General features: G+C 44.6%; 1 protein-coding gene and 1 long non-coding RNA gene across 2 annotated transcripts; both read left to right on the forward strand.

Annotated features, from left to right (window-relative positions):
• Window positions 1–2,359: 2,359 nt before the first annotated feature.
• Window positions 2,360–4,575, forward strand: LOC123478535 (uncharacterized). The gene is made up of 3 exons (XR_006653748.3): window positions 2,360–2,445; window positions 4,145–4,227; window positions 4,501–4,575. It is a non-coding gene; the product is annotated as an uncharacterized lncRNA (long non-coding RNA).
• Window positions 4,576–4,978: 403 nt separating this feature from the next.
• Window positions 4,979–10,956, forward strand: ARMCX4 (armadillo repeat containing X-linked 4). Its single transcript, XM_024578727.3, has one exon. The coding sequence runs from the start codon at window positions 5,065–5,067 to the stop codon at window positions 10,687–10,689; it is 5,625 nt and encodes a 1,874-aa protein (XP_024434495.2). The 5' UTR covers window positions 4,979–5,064; the 3' UTR covers window positions 10,690–10,956.
• Window positions 10,957–16,983: the final 6,027 nt, after the last annotated feature.

Genomic DNA, 16,983 nt, shown 5'->3' on the forward strand with positions numbered 1-16,983 from the left:
TCCCCCATGGGATAAGGGGGGACTGCTGTACTTGTGCTTTTTCTGTGTTTGAATCTTAGAATGTATTCTTGTAAACTGTGTATATAGTTACAGAAAATAAATAGGAAATAATAAAATACCCTAAGTACCTTTTTGTCAAGATACACAGAGCTAAATCTTTTCAAATCAACTCTATTGTATAGATTTAACATAATGCACTTAATCTTTCCCTTATTGATGGATATTTTACGTTGATTCAGTTTTTTAACCTTTCCAAGCACTGCAATATATATCCTAATATATAATATATAATACATGATATATAATGTATATTATATTGTGAGTATGAGAGTTTATTATTTATTAATTATTGTATTATTTTCTACATAAACAACTGTAAACCTATTTTTGCCCCACCCTGTATTTATCAATTTAATAGATTTTGCCAAATTGCTCTCCAATAAAAGATTGCATCAGAGTATCTCCCTCCAACAGAGTGTGAAAATACCCATTTCCCCACAGACCAGTGAACAATATTATCACATTTCTAAATTTTGACAATCCGCTAGCTGAAACATGGTAATACATAGTTGTTTGACTTGCATTTCTTTGAAATCAAACATCTTTTCATGTGTATATCAATAATTTGTATTTCTTTTCTGTGAACAAATCCATTCATGTGGTGGGCACATTTTTCTATTGGGTTGTTTCTATTTTATTAGTGATTTGTTAAGAGTTTTTAGATTATTACAAATTAGCCATTTGACATCCTGTGCTTATGGGTTTGTTTGTTTTTTTACTTTACCAAAGTTTTAAATGTTTATATAATCCATTTCTGAATATTTCTCTTTGGTGGAAAACATACATTGGTCATGGACAATTGGGTTCTGAAAAGCCATTAGTAAGTTTCTGTGTCAGTCTGAGCTCCCTTGCTCACCTTCTAGAAGGACCTCCCCCCACACAGGGGCCTCTTACAAGGGGAGCTTTCTGTTGGGGTGTCATATTTCAAGGTTCAAAGAGAGGCTGCCTGAAGGGTCTATATTTAGAGTATGACTCCCCAGTGGGGACAGCAGGATGTTTGGGGACTAACTTCTGCACACTTTTTTCCTGAGTTCTGGGATTATTCTGAGAGGCTTATATGGGTGGTGTAATGAAATCATAACAAAAGGCCTGTTTTTCCTGGAAACTGCTTGGGCTCTTGTAAACTGTGCTTTTTGTGAGGGAAAAATGACATGGATCTCAGGGGTGTTGCAGTGATTTACAGACACCCACGGACCCTCACCACTATCTCCACTGGAACATGCTGAACACTAACCACTGCTAAGGCGATACAGCATATGAATGGTAGATACCAGAACTATCACACCAGTGTCATGACTAAATAAAAACTCCACTTGCTAAGCCTCATTTCCATCAGTGTGATAGCAGTTGGTCCTTTGCAGGGTGTGATGAGGGATTGCTTTGAATACATGGTTATGTAAAATTCAAATAAAACACTTTGAATGAAAAACAGGTTAATCTGGGAAGTCACTAGTTTTCAGGCACTGGGTTCTTCTGGAGCTGGGTCCAGCAGTCATCTATGAAGTTTTCAGACACCTGACACAAGATCGTAAATTCAGTCAGAACTCCAAAGGTTGTAAGTCACCTGTGGAAAACTGCCAAGATTAGAAAACTGAATGTCTTACCAAAGATTAATTTATAGATCCCGTTGAAAATATGCCGGTTTTGTTTAAGACAATTTTGTATTTAAAATGTCAATAATTACTAGTCTGTTTTGAAAGCTGCGAAACCATTTATAGCAACTAGAAAATATTTTTTAATGTGGAGCAAAAATAATGTAAAAAAATGAGTCTTTTTGTGATTTTTACGACCTCATTTCTAAATGTCAAATGAAAATAGCTTGACTACATTTCCGGATTACAAAAACAATGAATGTAGTGTTAAAAGGAAAAAAAGTAGCATAAAAGAAAGTTAAACCTCTCCTTCCACTCTCTGCTTCCTTTCTTGGCATCCCTTCCTTAGCCCAGTTTGGTGCAGCAAGGTACCCTGATGGGGAGCATTGGTCTTATAGCTTCAGAGAAAGAGAAGATTACTCAGAAAAGCATCAGAAAAGGATAGGGTCAAAACCTGGGGATGGGTGGGGGATGCAGACCCTCCAGGGTAACCAGAGAACAAACTCCAACCGCAGGGAAGGGAGACCAATTCTGGGCCCTCAGATTAGAGAGGACTGGGCTGAGTGACAGGGAGGTGCGCGCTGGGCCCAGAAGAGACTTGGAGGGGTAGTTCTTTCTGGGAGTGTGTGTGTGTGCGGGAGGGTGGTGAGCTAGTTGATGACGCGAGACCCTCACGTGACCGGGAGCTGCAGAGCGACGCGGCGTTGGGTGCAGTTGTCACTCCCTTCTGGGTACCAGCTCCCCGCTGCCCTGCGCACAGCGGGCTGATGTTGCGCCGGGGAAAGCGGGGCAGGTAAGGGCCCGGGCCCGTTCAGAGGCCAGGGTGGCAGCGGCCCGCCAATCCCTGCATCCGGTCCAGGGGTGGGGAACAATGTGGGCTCAAGTTCCAGGAGCCTTCCCTCTGATTCTCCCAAACACCCCTCCTCCTACCGAGTGTGTTCAGAGGGACCGTGGGTTTGGACAGGGCGGCTGGGTGTGTGTGTGTCTCAAGAGGGAAATACAGAGGTTGAGATGCTCTTTCCTCCCGGACTCTAATCACTGACCACACATGTCCGCTCAGCTTCCTACTCATTTCAGTGGAAGGGACTTGCCACGGTGGCGTTCGCAGAGAAAATGGTGGGCTTTAGTGCCTGGATGGCAGGGTTGGTGGGGATGACTTACAGGAACCTTTGATAACCGGGTTCTTGATTCCAGGCCTGTGAGTATTGGTATCTATGTCCTGGGTGCTGGTCCAAGCACTCACTGCCTTTAAGGCTGTCTGAGAGACAGTAGCTCGGTGTGGCAGTTTGCGGCTAGGCGAGGGAAGGAGTGGAGAAAACTGCACATGATCTGTGGAGGTTAGTGTGAGTATGGACATTGTCTGTGAACCGCCCAAGATCGATGTGAATTCAATATGACAGGAACTTAGGCGCCACTATCTGGTTGGGATATGGAGTGAAGCTAGCTAGCTAAGGGACTTCCCCTAAACTGCATTTACTTACCAAGTTTAGGATTTTAAACTTAAATTGTATACTGAAGACCAGTAAAGATACCAAACTTTTTTAATGGATGATTTCATTTGCACCTCAGATAATGTTGAGAAGGTACAAATTGTTGTATTAAGGAACATTATTTTTGAGAAAGAGAGTCAGTCTTTGCCAGGGGAAGGATAGTGATTTTACAAAAGCCAAAGCCGTCCCCCGCATTGTCTCTTCTGCTGGAGACTCCTAGAGATGGGTTTAAGGGAAAGTAGATGGAAGTAGGCTATGAGGATTCTAGAGTATGGGGCCTGGGGTCCTCCATCTCTCTCACCATTCTCTAGTTTTCAGATACCTCACCTGTCTGAGAAGCTTAGTGAAGGAAATGATGGACTTTTGGGAGAAACCCTAGAATCCTACAGGTAGTTTTAAAAGATTTTGCTTGTGTCACTTCCTTTTTGTTTTTCCTGCCTCCATTCTCCACCCTGCCCACTTCAAGGTTCTGACTGCCAGGGAATGGGTCTTTAAATCTAATATGGCATGTACTGAGACCTGTGTCTTAAAAGATGAGCTGTCACAAACATTCATCATTCACTTTCCCTGTTTTCTCTGTTTGTTCCTAGATCTTCCCATACACCTACAGTAGGGCTGTTTACCACTGGAAGCAAGGGAAAGGGAGGGACTGGCCTAGAACCATGGAGATTGGTGTAAAGGGGGGCGTTGTCTAAAAGGGTGGTAACAAAAGGTGGCTGAGACTTTAGAGGGTCTCTGTAGATGGTATTTATGCTTCTACTACACTCTGACAGTGCCACACACAGTACTGATTTCAGTGCAGGAAACATTTAAGGATATTGGGGGTAAGGTTGGGCTGACGTGTGACTGAAAGAAGATAAGTGGGGACCCTGAAATGGGACACATTAGCAAACTGAAACCGGGCTCTCTGGCAAGGCAGGTTTGGAGTCAGGGATCAGGGTGCTTATCTGTTCTATAAAGGATTCAGTCTCTGTTACCTCCTGTTTGTTTATTTGTCCATAGATCTACTTGAAGGTCTCTGCAGGGCATGACATGACTGGAAGCAAAGAAACAAGGAAGAAATTGCCCCTGATCAGTTAAGAATGGTAAGAGGATGGGGATTGTTTGGGTAGACCTTTAGGGTGGATCGTTGGAGGCCACTCAGACTCAGATCTGGAGGATCCTCAGACTCTCTTTTTTCCAGCCAGCTTTTCCACCATTCCTGTCACTTACCCCACACCCTCACTTTTATTTTGGTACAGAGAGTGAGATGAACTGAGGGGAATAGAGAGATAGTTTGCTAATAATATGCTAGTCACATAAAGTATAAAATCTTTACCCCCATCTGTCCTTCCATCCGTTTTTCTGTCTGTCCCTAGGTCTGTAGATCTGCTTTAGGGTGTATCACCAACCAAGAGAAGGAAAGAGGAGGGAACAGACTCAGATCAATACAGGTATGGGGATAGGGACCTGTGGGAGTGGTGGCCAGAGTAGGTCCAATAAAAATCAAGGTTTGATGGCTTCTCAGTCTCTCCCACTTATAGTCAGCCCTCCCACCATCCTTTTCACTATTCATTTGGCATAAGGAAATGTCTGTGGAAGTACCTTGGGGGAAAATTGTTGGGTACTGGGGAAAATGGGGAGGGGATAAAATAAAAGGGATAGAGAGAGAGTTCGCTAATGATCCTCTTCTCCCTCCAAGTACATTATTTCTATACTGTCTTGTCCTTCTGTGTATCTATCTGAATGATGCACAGAATTAGAAGAGAAATTTCAGTTCATTTTCTTCCTCCACTTCTAGGTCCACCTCCAGTGACAGCTGAAGTGACCTTTGAGCTGAAAATCAGGACACTTACAGACCTACACCCAGACCTACCATCCTCTTTTCCCAGCCCATCTGAGCCCCACTGTACATTGTTCATTCCTTCAGCAAGGGTGATTATATGGGTCACATTCAGGAAGTGGGCTGGGTGACTGCAGGACTGGTGATCTGGGCTGGTACCTGCTACTACATTTACAGATTAACCAAGGGAAGAGCCCAGAGTGTGAGGAGACTTGCCAGCAATGGCTCTAGAGTCAAGAAAGAGACTGGGACTGGGGTACAGAACCAGACCTTGGACGTGAATGAAGCCATGGATGGGACAGAGATTGAGGCTAGACCCAAGGCCAAGACTGGAGCAGAAACTGGAACAGGAGGTGGAGTTGGGTCTGAAGTAGAGACCAAAGTTGTTGCTAGAGCCAGACCCCAAGCCAACTCTCAGGCCAAGGCAATGGCTGGGGCTGGGGAAAAGGCAGAAACCCAATCTGAGGTTAAAACAGTGATCATGACTGAGGCAGTGACTCTAGGTGAGGCCAAAGTGAAAGCCAAGGAAGTAGCCATGAAAGAGGCAGTGACCCAAACTGACTATGAGGACGAGAGAGTAGTCAAGAAAGAGGCAGTGACCCAGACCAAGGCTAAAATTCGGGGATTGGTTGCCAGGGCAGAGACCAAGAAAGAAACAATGGCCCAGACAAAAGTGGAAGCTCATATTTGGACTGAAAAAGAGACAGAGGTGAACAGAGTACTGGTGACACAGAATGAGGCCTTTGCAATGACCAGGGAAGGGGCCAAGATGAATGCCATAAGTAAGACTGGAATTATGGCTAAGACTAAAGTAAGAGCCCTGGAAGAGACTGTGAATGTGACCAAGATTCAGTCTGAAGCCAGGGCTGGAACCACAGTTGATGCTCAGGGAAATCTTAATATCATGTCCAGGGCAGAAGCTGGAGTGGATATAAGGTCTTATGTACCATCTCAGACTGTGGCCAAGATCCAGGTTGATGGCACATCTTGTGCTGGGTTTGAAGCCAAGGAAAAATGCAAAATTATGTCTTGGGTGGGGTCTGGGGCAGACATGAGGGCTTCTGCCCAATTTGAGATTGTAACCAAGGTTCAGGCTGAGACCATGACGGGTACAAGGGTTGACACTGGGGTTAATACCAATGCCATGTGTAAGGCAGGAATGGGGACATATATGAAAGCTTCTATACAACCTCAGACTGTGGCCAAGAAACAGGCTGAGGCAATGTCTGGTGCCAGGGTTGATGACAGGGGAAATACCAATGTCACAACTAGGGCAATGACTGGAGTTGACATGAAGGCTGTTGCTCAGCTTGAGGCTATGTCTGATGTCAGGTTTAAGGGTAAAGGTAATCCCAATGCCATGTCTAAAACAAGAGCCAAGGCAAACTTGAGGGTCAATTCCCAAGTTGAGGCCTTGCCTGATTCTAGGGTTAAGACCAGGGGCAACCCCAATGCTATTTCTAAGTTAGGGGCTGGGACAGACATGTTGTCCTATACACAGCCTCAACCTATGGCCAGTGTCCAAGTTGATGCTTTGCCTGATGGCGGGATTAAGGCTAAGGGCAATGCCAACATTATGTCTAAGGAAGAGGCTGGAACAGACACAAAGGCACAGTCTCAGGCTTCTGTCATGAGCCAGGTTGAAGCCTTACCGAGTACAAGAACTAAGGCTGGGGGCAAAGTCAAAAGCAAGTGTAAAGCAGAGGTTGGGACAAACATGAAAACCTGTGCACAGTCTCACAGTGGAGACAAGAGTCAAAATGATGCTTTGCCTGATTCCAGAGTTGATGACAGGGGAGTTCCTAATGCTTTTTCTAGGGCAGGGGCTAAGGCAGAAATGAGGGCTTGTGGTCAGCCTCAGGTTATGGACAATGCCCAGGATGAAGCTTTCTCTGGTATCCAGAATAAGGTCTGGGGCAATCCCAATGTTGTGACTGAAGTAGGGGCTGGATCAGACACAACGGGCTTGGCCCAGCCTCAAACAGATATGACAGTATCTACTCAGCCCCAAGCTGTGGCCAATTCCCAGGGTGAGGCCTTACCTGGTGCCAGTAATAAGGTTAGGGGCAAACCCAATACAGTGTCTAAGAAAGAGACTGGAGTAGATACAACAGGTTCTGCCCAGCCCCAGGATGTGTCAAATTCCCAAGGCGAAGACTTGCTTGGTGCCAGGAATAAGATCAGGGGCAGACCCAATACTGTGTCTAAGGCAGAGGCCAAAGCAGATGCACTAAGCTCTGCCCATCCTCAGGTTGTGACTAATTCCCAAGGTGAATTCTTGCCCAGTACCAGAAAAAAGGTCAAGGGCAATGCCAATGCTGTGTGTAAGGCAGGGGCTGGGCCAGAGATAGTGGGCTCTGTCCAGCTCCAAGCTGTGACCAATTCACAGGGTGAGGCCCTGTGTGGTACTAAGAATAAGGTCAGGGGCAATCCCAATGCTGTATCTAAGACAGGGACTGGGTCACATGCAATGGGCTCTGCCCAGCTGCAGGCTATGACAAATTCTCAAGGTGAGGCCTTGCCTGGTGCCAAGAATAAGGTGCAAAATAATCCAAATGCTGTGTCTAAGGCAGAGGTCAGGGCAGATGCAACAGGTTCTGTCCAGCCTCAAGCTGTGGCCAAGTCTCAGGGTGAAGCCTTGCCTGGTACCAAGAATAAGGTCAGGAGCAATGTGTCCAAGTTAGAGGCTGGAGCAGATACAACAGGTTCTTCTCAGCCCCAGGCTGCAGACAGTTCCCACAGTGAAGGCTTTCTTGCTGCCAAGAGTAAGGTCAAGGGCAATTCTAATGTTGAGTCTAAGGTAGAGGCCAGGACAGATACAATGGGCTCTAGTCAGCCTCAGTGCATGATCCTTTCCCAGAGTAAGACCTTGCTTGGTGCGAAGGACAAAGTTATACCCAAGTCTAAGGCAGAAGCCACACAGGAAGGTGCTGTAAATGCAGATCCCAAGCCTAAGGTCATGCCCACTTCTGAGAGTGAGGGGTGGACCAGTACTCAGGCCTGTGGAAAGACTCAACCTAAGGTCCATGACTATTACTGGAATGGAATTGGTATTGAAGATTGGATTGCTTCTGAGCGATGGATCAAATTCAGGTTTCAGGCCAGGGATGGATACTGGGAGAATAGCATGTCCTGGGCTGATGATGAGAATGAAGCCGGTATTGAGTCCTGGAGTGGGGCTAGTGATACATCTGGTATTCGGTCCTGGGCTGGGGCTTGTGATGAGGCTGGCATTAAGCCCTGGCCTGGGGCTAGGATTGAGAATGAGGTTGGTATTGGATCCTCTGATGGATCTGGGGACCAGGTCAGTGGGGATCTCTGGGCTGGGAATAAGGCCATTGGAGGGTCCTGGACTGGGGCAGAGAATCAGGTCAGTGGGCATTCTTGGGTTGGCACTGGGAACCAGGCTACTGGAGAATCCTGGACTGGAGGTCAGGTCAGTGAGGGTTCCTGGGCTGGGGGCCAGGCCAGTGAGATGTCCTGGGCTAGGGAAGAGGTGATTGAAGGGTCCTGGCCTCAGTCTCAAGAGCAGGCCAATGGAAGGTCCCAGGATGGGGATGGGATTCAGACAAGTGGAGGTTCCTGGACTGAGGCTAGGGCTGGGAATGTGGCCAGTATTGGGTACTGGGCTGGGGCTGTTGACCAGACTAATGGAGAGTCCTGGTTTGGGACTAGAGATCCACCTGGTGGTGTATCCAAGCCTAGATTTGATAATCAGGCCAGTGAAAATGTATCCTGGGCTGGGGCTGGTGGTCAGGGCAGTGGAGGATCTAGGTTGGGGTCTGAGGACCAGTCCAGTGGAAGGTCCTTGGCTGACACTGCAGATCAAGCCAGTGGAGTGTCCAGGCTGGGACCTGTGGACCAGTCCACTGGTGGGTCCTGGGCTAGGACTGGAGAACAGGCCAGTGGAAGGTCCTGGGTTGGGACTGGGGTTCAAGCAGGTAGCTGTTCCAAACCTGGATTTGAGGAGCAGGCCAGAAGAGGAGGCTCCTGGGCTGGTACTGGGAATCAAGCTGGTGAAAAATCCTGGGCTGGGTCTAGTCTGGGGCCTGAGAATCAGACAAGTGGAGAGTCCTGGACTGGGGCTGGGGACCAAGCCAGTGGAAGGTCTCAGGTCAGTGCTGGAGCAGAAGCCAATGAAGGATGCTGCTTTGGGGCTGGGAATGAGGCTAGTAGTACAGGGTCCTGGTTCTGGAGAGCAGAAGAGTCTGGTATTATGTTCAGGCCTGGAGGTAAAAATGAACCCAGTATTGAATTCAGATCAGGGGCTGGGGAAGAGGGCATTGTTAGTTCTAGATTTGGGGTTGAGAACAAGGTCAGTATTGGGTCCTGGATCAGATGTGAAGAGGAGATCTTTATGGATTCTTGTGTGGGGGCTGAGGCTGGAGCTGAGGCCAGGAAAGAGTTTTGGCCCTGGGATGAAGATGCAACCACTACAGGGTCTACTATTGGGGTTGGGGAAGAGCTTGGCATGAGGTCCTGGACTTTGCCTAAGGATATAGATGAAGGTGAGCTAAGTAGAGTGTCCAGCCCTGATATTGAGGAAATCAGTTTAAGGTCCTTGTTTTGGGCTGAGAGTGAGAACAATAATGAGTATAGATCCAAGGGTAAGAAAAATGTTACTTTTGAGTGTGGGTCTGGAGATAAGGCCAGCTCCAAGGATAAGCTTGAGGATATTGGTGGAGGCAATGTAATGTCTCAGTTCAGGGATGGTAATGAAAACAGAAGTGAAGACATATCTGCACCCAAGACTAAAGCCAAGAAATCTGAGTCTAGAGGTACATATCCATCCATGGTTCCTGGGGCAGGAATGGGGTCATGGGCGGGAACCATGATCTGGACAGAAATGAAATTTCCATACTCAAATGAGTCCTGCTTACTACCTGAAGATGAGCTCAGAAAGCAGATCAGTTCTCAGGAGAAAGTTCAGCCCTGGGGCTGCCACCGTAAACACAAAGCTAATGTGGATCCACGAGAGCTTGAAAAACTCATTTGCATGATTGAGATGACTGAAGATCCTTCTATTCATGAAATAGCCAATAATGCTCTATATAACAGTCCTGATTATCCATTTTCCCATGAAATCATTCATAATGCAGGTAGAATCTCAATTATTGAAAGCTTGCTCAATAATCCCCACCCCAGTGTTAGGCAGAAGGCTTTAAATGCACTAAATAACATCTCGGTGGCGGCTGAAAAGCATAGGAAGGTTAAAACATACTTAAACCAAGTGTGTGAAGATACTGTCACCTATCCCTTGAATTCAAATGTGCAGCTGGCGGGACTAAGATTAATAAAACACCTGACTATTATTAGTGAATATCAGCATATGGTTACAAATTATATTTCAGAATTTCTTCGTTTGTTAACTGTGGGAAGTGGAGAAACGAAAGACCATATTTTGGGAATGCTTTTGAATTTCTCTAAAAATCCATCTATGACAAAAGATTTGCTCATAGCCAATGCACCAACATCACTGATTAATATTTTTAGCAAGAAAGAGACAAAAGAGAATATTCTTAATGCTCTTTCATTATTTGAAAATATAAATTACCATTTTAAAAGAAGAGCAAGAATATTTACCCAAGATAAGTTCAGTAAAAATTCCCTTTATTTCGTATTCCAACGACCTAAAGCATGTGCCAAGAAACTTCGAGTCTTAGCAGCAGAATACAATGACAATGAGGTGAAAGAAAGAGTTGAGCTATTATTAAGTAAACTCTGATTAATTGTATGTTTTCAAATAAATCTGAGTAATATTTTGATTTTGCAATCTGAGGGTAATGCACTTAGTAAATTCCATTATAACTTTGAGACTGATGTTACTTATGATGGCCTATGGCCGGACCATATTATGAACACCATATTAATTCAAACTTGTATGAAAATACATGTGTTGATTTTTACCTTGTCTGGATTGAGATGTTTTTGATATGCTTCATGAGCAGAAACTAAACCGATTCTTCATAAGTAAAGTAATCTTTGGTCCTTTGTGTGGACTTATGTTTATACATTTGAGATTTTATTTTTGTTATCAATAAAGCTGTGTGTTTTAAGCAGGAAAGAAAAGACATCTTTGTCTTTGAGTTTGTGATCTACTTGGAAAAGCAAGATGTATTGAAACAAAAAGATACTAACAAAACCTGGAGTCTCTGTTCACGGCCAGACACCTCCCATCAGGGCAGAAAATTCTACAGGTGACAATGCTCAGAAATTTTTACAAGGAGAGGATTCTTAAGTAAGCTGGGCTTGAAGGATAAGATAAAAACAGGGCCGAAGGGCACTGGAGGAGGGAGAGGTGCAGAGAAGAAAGGCATGGAGGTGGGAATCCTTCTCCAGAAAAGAGGCTGGCCTGCCTGAATGTGAAGTGTGGGAAAGGGAGTGATGAGAAATGTAGTCCAGCAGTTGAGGTGACTCCCATTCACGGAAGGCCCCTGATTACTGAACTGAGGTGTCTGCATATTACTCTATCCAACCCTGGGAGACACCAAAGCCTTTTGTGACCATGGGAATGACAGGAGGAAAGGGAAACGATGTGGCTGATTTCTGTGCAGGATGAGTCTGAGTGGGAAGGGGACAGGAGTGGCTACTGAAGATCAGAACACCAGTTAGGAAGTCACCACCATAAGTCCGAGTATGAAATGATAAAGGTGTGAAATGTCTCTGCCGGTCGTGAGAATGGTAAGGGAAAGAAGGAAGTGAGAGACCCTTTGAGCAAAGAAGTGCTGGGACCTATTCTGGGAGCGCACAGTGAAGGGCAATTTTATTTTAGAGTCCTGGGGGCATTTGATAGGAAAATGTCCTCTTTCTTGGCCAACTCTGCTATCTATGTAAGTAAATACATGAATTACTATTTTGAAATGAGAAAATATAATAGAAGAAAGAATACATTTTAGTGCTTCTATCAGATTTCTTATATAAGGTAGGTTGAGGCAAGGCCTTTATGGATCCATCGAAAGAACTGTTGGCATCCATACTGGAGAAAGTCCACCTCTCTCTCAACCCAGAGTGCAGTGAGAGTGTGGAGGGAGGGCACTCTCAAAGTGTGCTGGTGGGAGCATACACTGGTACAAGGTCCATTTGGACACATGATTCAGAAGCCTCAAGATGTATATGCTCTTTAACATAGTGATTCCACTGATAGAAATGTATTCTTAGGAAATAATCAAATAATTGGCTTATATAAGACTTCACACCATTTTGAAGTGTGAAAAACTTGAATAACCAAGTATCTTGAAATAGGCATTTGGCTAAACAAGTTAGGATATGTCTACATATTGAAACATTATGCAGTTCTTAAAAATGTGCCATCAGAGAGCCCTTGATTGTTAGCCCCCTTCAGGATTGCATCAGCTGAGATTGTGTTGTCAAAGATCACACCCCATTCTCAGGGTGGCCTACATCTAATGGCTCACTGATGCTGTGTATAAAGGCAAGGCCCTCTTGCCTCTTTAAATAACTTTGAAGTTTCATACTATCTTCAGAATTCCCTAAAGGGTATGCTGAGGCATTCCATTGATAAAGCACTAAAATTTGATTTGTCCCTCTTACCACTCCTGCTTATTTTCTCCCTTTCCTTTCATAAGAGTTGATTCTAGGAACACTTTTTAAAATATATAAATATTTATTGATTATGCTATTACAGTTGTCCCATTCGCCCCCCCACTCCACTCCATCCTGCCCACCCCCTCCCTCCCACATTCCCCCCCTATAGTTCATGTCCATGGGTCATACATATAAGTTCTTTGGCTTCTACATTTCCTACACTATTTTTACCCTCCCCCTGTCTATTTTCCACCTATCATCTATGCTACTTATTCTCTGTACCTTTCCCCCCTTCTCCCCCTCCCACTCCCCTATTGATAACCCTCCACGTGATCTCCATTTCTGTGGTTCTGTTCCTGTTCTAGTTATTTGCCTAGTTTGCTCTTGTTTTTGTTTTAGGTGTGGTCGTTAATAACTGTGAGTTTGCTGTCATTTTTACTGTTCCTATTTTTGATCTTTTTCTTAGGTAACTCCCTTTAACATTTCATATAATAATGGCTTGGTGATGATGAACTCCTTTAACTTGACCTTATCTGAGAAGCACTTTATCTTCCCTTCCATTCTAAATGATAGCTTTGCTGGATACAGTAATCTTGGATGTAGGTCCTTGCGTTTAATCTTGGGTAATGTAATTATGATGTGCCTTGGTGTGTTCCTCCTTGGGTCCAGCTTCTTTGGGACTCTCTGAGCTTCCTGGACTTCCCAGAAGTCTATTTCCTTTGCCAGACTGGGGAAGTTCTCCTTCATTATTTTTTCAAATAAGTTTTCAATTTTTTGTTCTTCCTCTTCTCCTTCTGGCACCCCTATAATTCGGATGTTGGAACGTTTCAAGATGTCCTGGAGGTTCCTAAGCCTCTCCTCATTTTTCCGAATTCTTGTTTCTTCATTCTTTTCTGGTTGGATGTTTCTTTCTTCCTTCTGGTCCACACCATTGATTTGAGTCCCAGGTTCCTTCGCATCACTATTGGTTCCCTGTACATTTTCCTTTGTTTCTCTTGGCATAGGCTTCATTTTTTCATCTACTTTTCGAACAGATTCAACCAATTCTGTGAGCGTCTTAATAACCAGTGTTTTGAACTGTACATCTGAGAGGTTGGCTATCTCTTCCTCGCTTAGTTGTATTTTTTCTGGAGCTTTGAAGTGTTCTGTCATTTGGGCCTTTTTTTTTTTTTTTTTTTTGTCTTGGCGTGTCTGTTACTTTAAGGGGCGGAGCCTTAGGTGTTCACTGGGGCAGGGTAACGCTGGTCGCTGCTCTGTGAAGCTGCACATGGGGAAGGGGCCAAGAGGGAGTAATAGCGCCCGCTTCACTCTCCTCCGCATTTCAATCTTTCACTCTGATACCCACAATCAAACTGGGCCCCTCTGGTGCTGGTTCCCGAGTGGGTGGGCTTGTGCACTCTCTAGGCCCTTGTGGGTCTCTCCAACGACCTCTCCCATGAGGCTGGGAGCCTCTCCTGCTGCTGCCCGAACCCCCACGGGCATTTTCAATCAGAGGTTTGAGGCTTTATTTCCCGGAGCTGGAGCCCTGGGTTGCTCAGTCTGCTTCGCTCCCCGCCGGTCGTCCGGTTTATCTGTGTGCGAATGTGGGGCTGCAGGGTCTGCTAGTGGTCAGACTGCCTGCCCCGTTGGTCCCACACTCCACCAGTCTAGGTCCCGCCACAGCCACGTGAGTCCTCTCCACCCCGGTGCCCATCTCCGCCCCTCCTACCGGTCTGGATGAATGTTTATTTTTTATTTCCTTGGTGTCGGACCCCCTTGCCGTTGGATTCTCCATCAGTTCTGGTTGTGCCAGGAGGCTCAGCGTGTCCACCTATGCCGCCATCTTGGTTCCTAGGAACACTTCTTAATAAACTTCTTATACTCTAATCTTTGTCCCAGAATCTGCTTCCTAGGAAATCCAATCTGTGACATGCTTTATACATGTTACATCTATCTAGCTATCTATTGACTATCTATCTATATATCTATCTATCATCTATCTACCTAATCATCTATCTATCCATACATCTTAAATTTAAGAGTAGCTCTGAAAAAAAAAACAAAACAAAACAAGAGTAATATGAGTTAATAGTGTAAAATGTTCTTTAGCTTCCATACGCAACTGCTGCAGTTTTTTTTTTTTTTTAATTACTTCTGGAACCACAGACTGGGAACTAAAGGTAACCTAGTAAACAGACACTAGGGAAATGATAGTTCGTTAAGCAAAAACCTATTGTAGTCCTGTATGTGAGAAGAAGGCTTTGAGAAGTCAGCTTGTTTTTTTCTGTCCCCTAAGTGCTTCCACTGCTCGAATCTTCCTTGCAGTCTGGAATAATGTCCATCTTTATGCCTGCAATGGCACAATATGCAAATGTTTATGGTATTTGGACACAGTTGCCTTTTATTTATTTATTTTTTAAAAATTTTATTTATTTACTTTTTAGAGAGAGGGGAAGGGAAGGAGAAAGAAACATCAATATATGGTTGCCTCTCATGTGCTCCCTACTGGGGACTTGGCCCATATGTGCCCTGACTGGGAACTGAACCTGTGACCCTTTGGTTTGCAGGTGGGCACTCAATCCACTGAGCCACACCAGCCATGGCTTCCTTTTATTTAGAGGATAACAGGGAAACAGATGTGGAAAAGCATTTTCCTGGAGCTTGTGTAGTGTTAGTCAAAAGTGCAGATGTTTAGGGTTAAGAGTTGCACTCTGTCGACAATGAGCACCAGATCCCATGTGACAGAGGCAACCATGTGTTCTTTAATGAGTGTGTGTGCATGTGCATGTGATATGAAGGATCCTTTAAGCACGGGGTTTTTGAGAGTCCTTGGGCCCAGATCCAAGGGCAGCACTGAGATTAAGATATTAGTGGCTAACAGTCCTAGTCTTTGTGGAGAGTGAAGTGGTCTTATAGCTAGTTCTGGGTCTGAGTGTGGACCCAGATCTCCAGATTCTACTGTTGTTGTAGCAGACTCAAGCTCAGAGGTTTGTTTAAGGTTCTGGGTACAGTGGCCTTGTAGGGTCATGCACATATGAGGAATAATTGAACATCATTTTTTGAAGATGAAAATGCAGTCCCTCTTCTTGGGCTAAAAGGCCCATTTTTGGGAAACATGAACTGATTGGCTTTGAAGGCAGTGTAGTATAGGGGGGAAAGTGCAATATGGAGTAGGAGATGAAGGAGGAAGGGTAAACATTTCTCTTCCCCTTCAATTTTTCAAACATAAAGGAGAAGATTGAGGAGCAGAAAGAAATAAATCTGGTTTGAATTCTTTGAATTTGAGATATATGTGGTATTTCCAAGTGAAGAAGCTCAGTATCTATTTGAAAAGTGTGCATCTAGAACTCAGAAGAAAGGTCTGACTAAAGATGTGTATTAGAGTTGATAACTGAAACTAGGGAGTGAGTCATGTAGTCCCAGCAAGGGATACAGATTGAGAAACTTATGACAGCATATTGAAGCTCAATGTGTGGGATTTTTGCAGGGGAGGGTTGGGATGTGCAGAATTGAAACCAAGGATACAGTCATCCATCAATATTACAACACATATCTATACATTTTTTCCCATTTTTTATTTTTCATTTTTCCCCTTTAAAATTGTGATAAAGTACTCATAACATTACAAACTTCACCATTTTTAAATGTGCAGTTCAAGATTTCTCGTTAAGATGGTGGTGTAGGCAAACACAGCTCACCTCAAGATTACCACTAAACTATAGAAAAACCAACATTCAGAACCATAAGAAATTGAGCTGGATGGAAGTTCTACAACTATGGAATTAAAGAAGAAATGATGTCAAGACTGATCAGAGGGGCAAAGGGGTAGAACGAGTTGGTCCCTCACCTACATGTGGCAGATAAAAATTGGGAGGGAGATCTCAGGAGTGAAGGGTCCCAGACCCACACCAGGCCCCACATTCTAGGGTTCCAATGTGAGAAAGATAAATCTCCATAACGTCCACCTATAAAAAGCAGTGGGGACTGAGATTGTGTAAGTCTACCACTCCACCAAAAATCTCCTTCACCTAATAAATGAATTTGGCAAAACAGCTGGATACAAAGTCAATACTCAGAAATCAAAGGCATTCCTGTATACCAACAATGAAACAGACACTTAAAATTGCGCAGTAGCCCTGAACAGACACTTCTCCAAGGAAGACATACAGAGGGCCCAGAGACATATGAAAAGATGCTCAGCATCACTAGCCATCAGACAGATGCAAATTCAAACCACAATGAGGTACCATCTCACACCAGTCAGAGTGGCCAACATAAACAAATCCACAAACAAATGTTGGAGAGGATGTGGAGAAAAGGGAACCCTAGTACATTGTTGGTGGGGACGCAGACTTGTGAGGCCACTGTGGAAAACAGTATGGAATTTCCTCAGAAAACTAAAAATGGAACTGCCCTTTGACACAGCAATTCCACTGCTGGGATTATAGCCTAAGAACACTGAAACACCAATCCAAAAGAACCTATGCACCCCAAT

The sequence above is a fragment of the Desmodus rotundus genome, chromosome X, assembly GCF_022682495.2.
Source record: "Desmodus rotundus isolate HL8 chromosome X, HLdesRot8A.1, whole genome shotgun sequence".
Classification (NCBI taxonomy): Eukaryota; Metazoa; Chordata; class Mammalia; order Chiroptera; family Phyllostomidae; genus Desmodus; species Desmodus rotundus.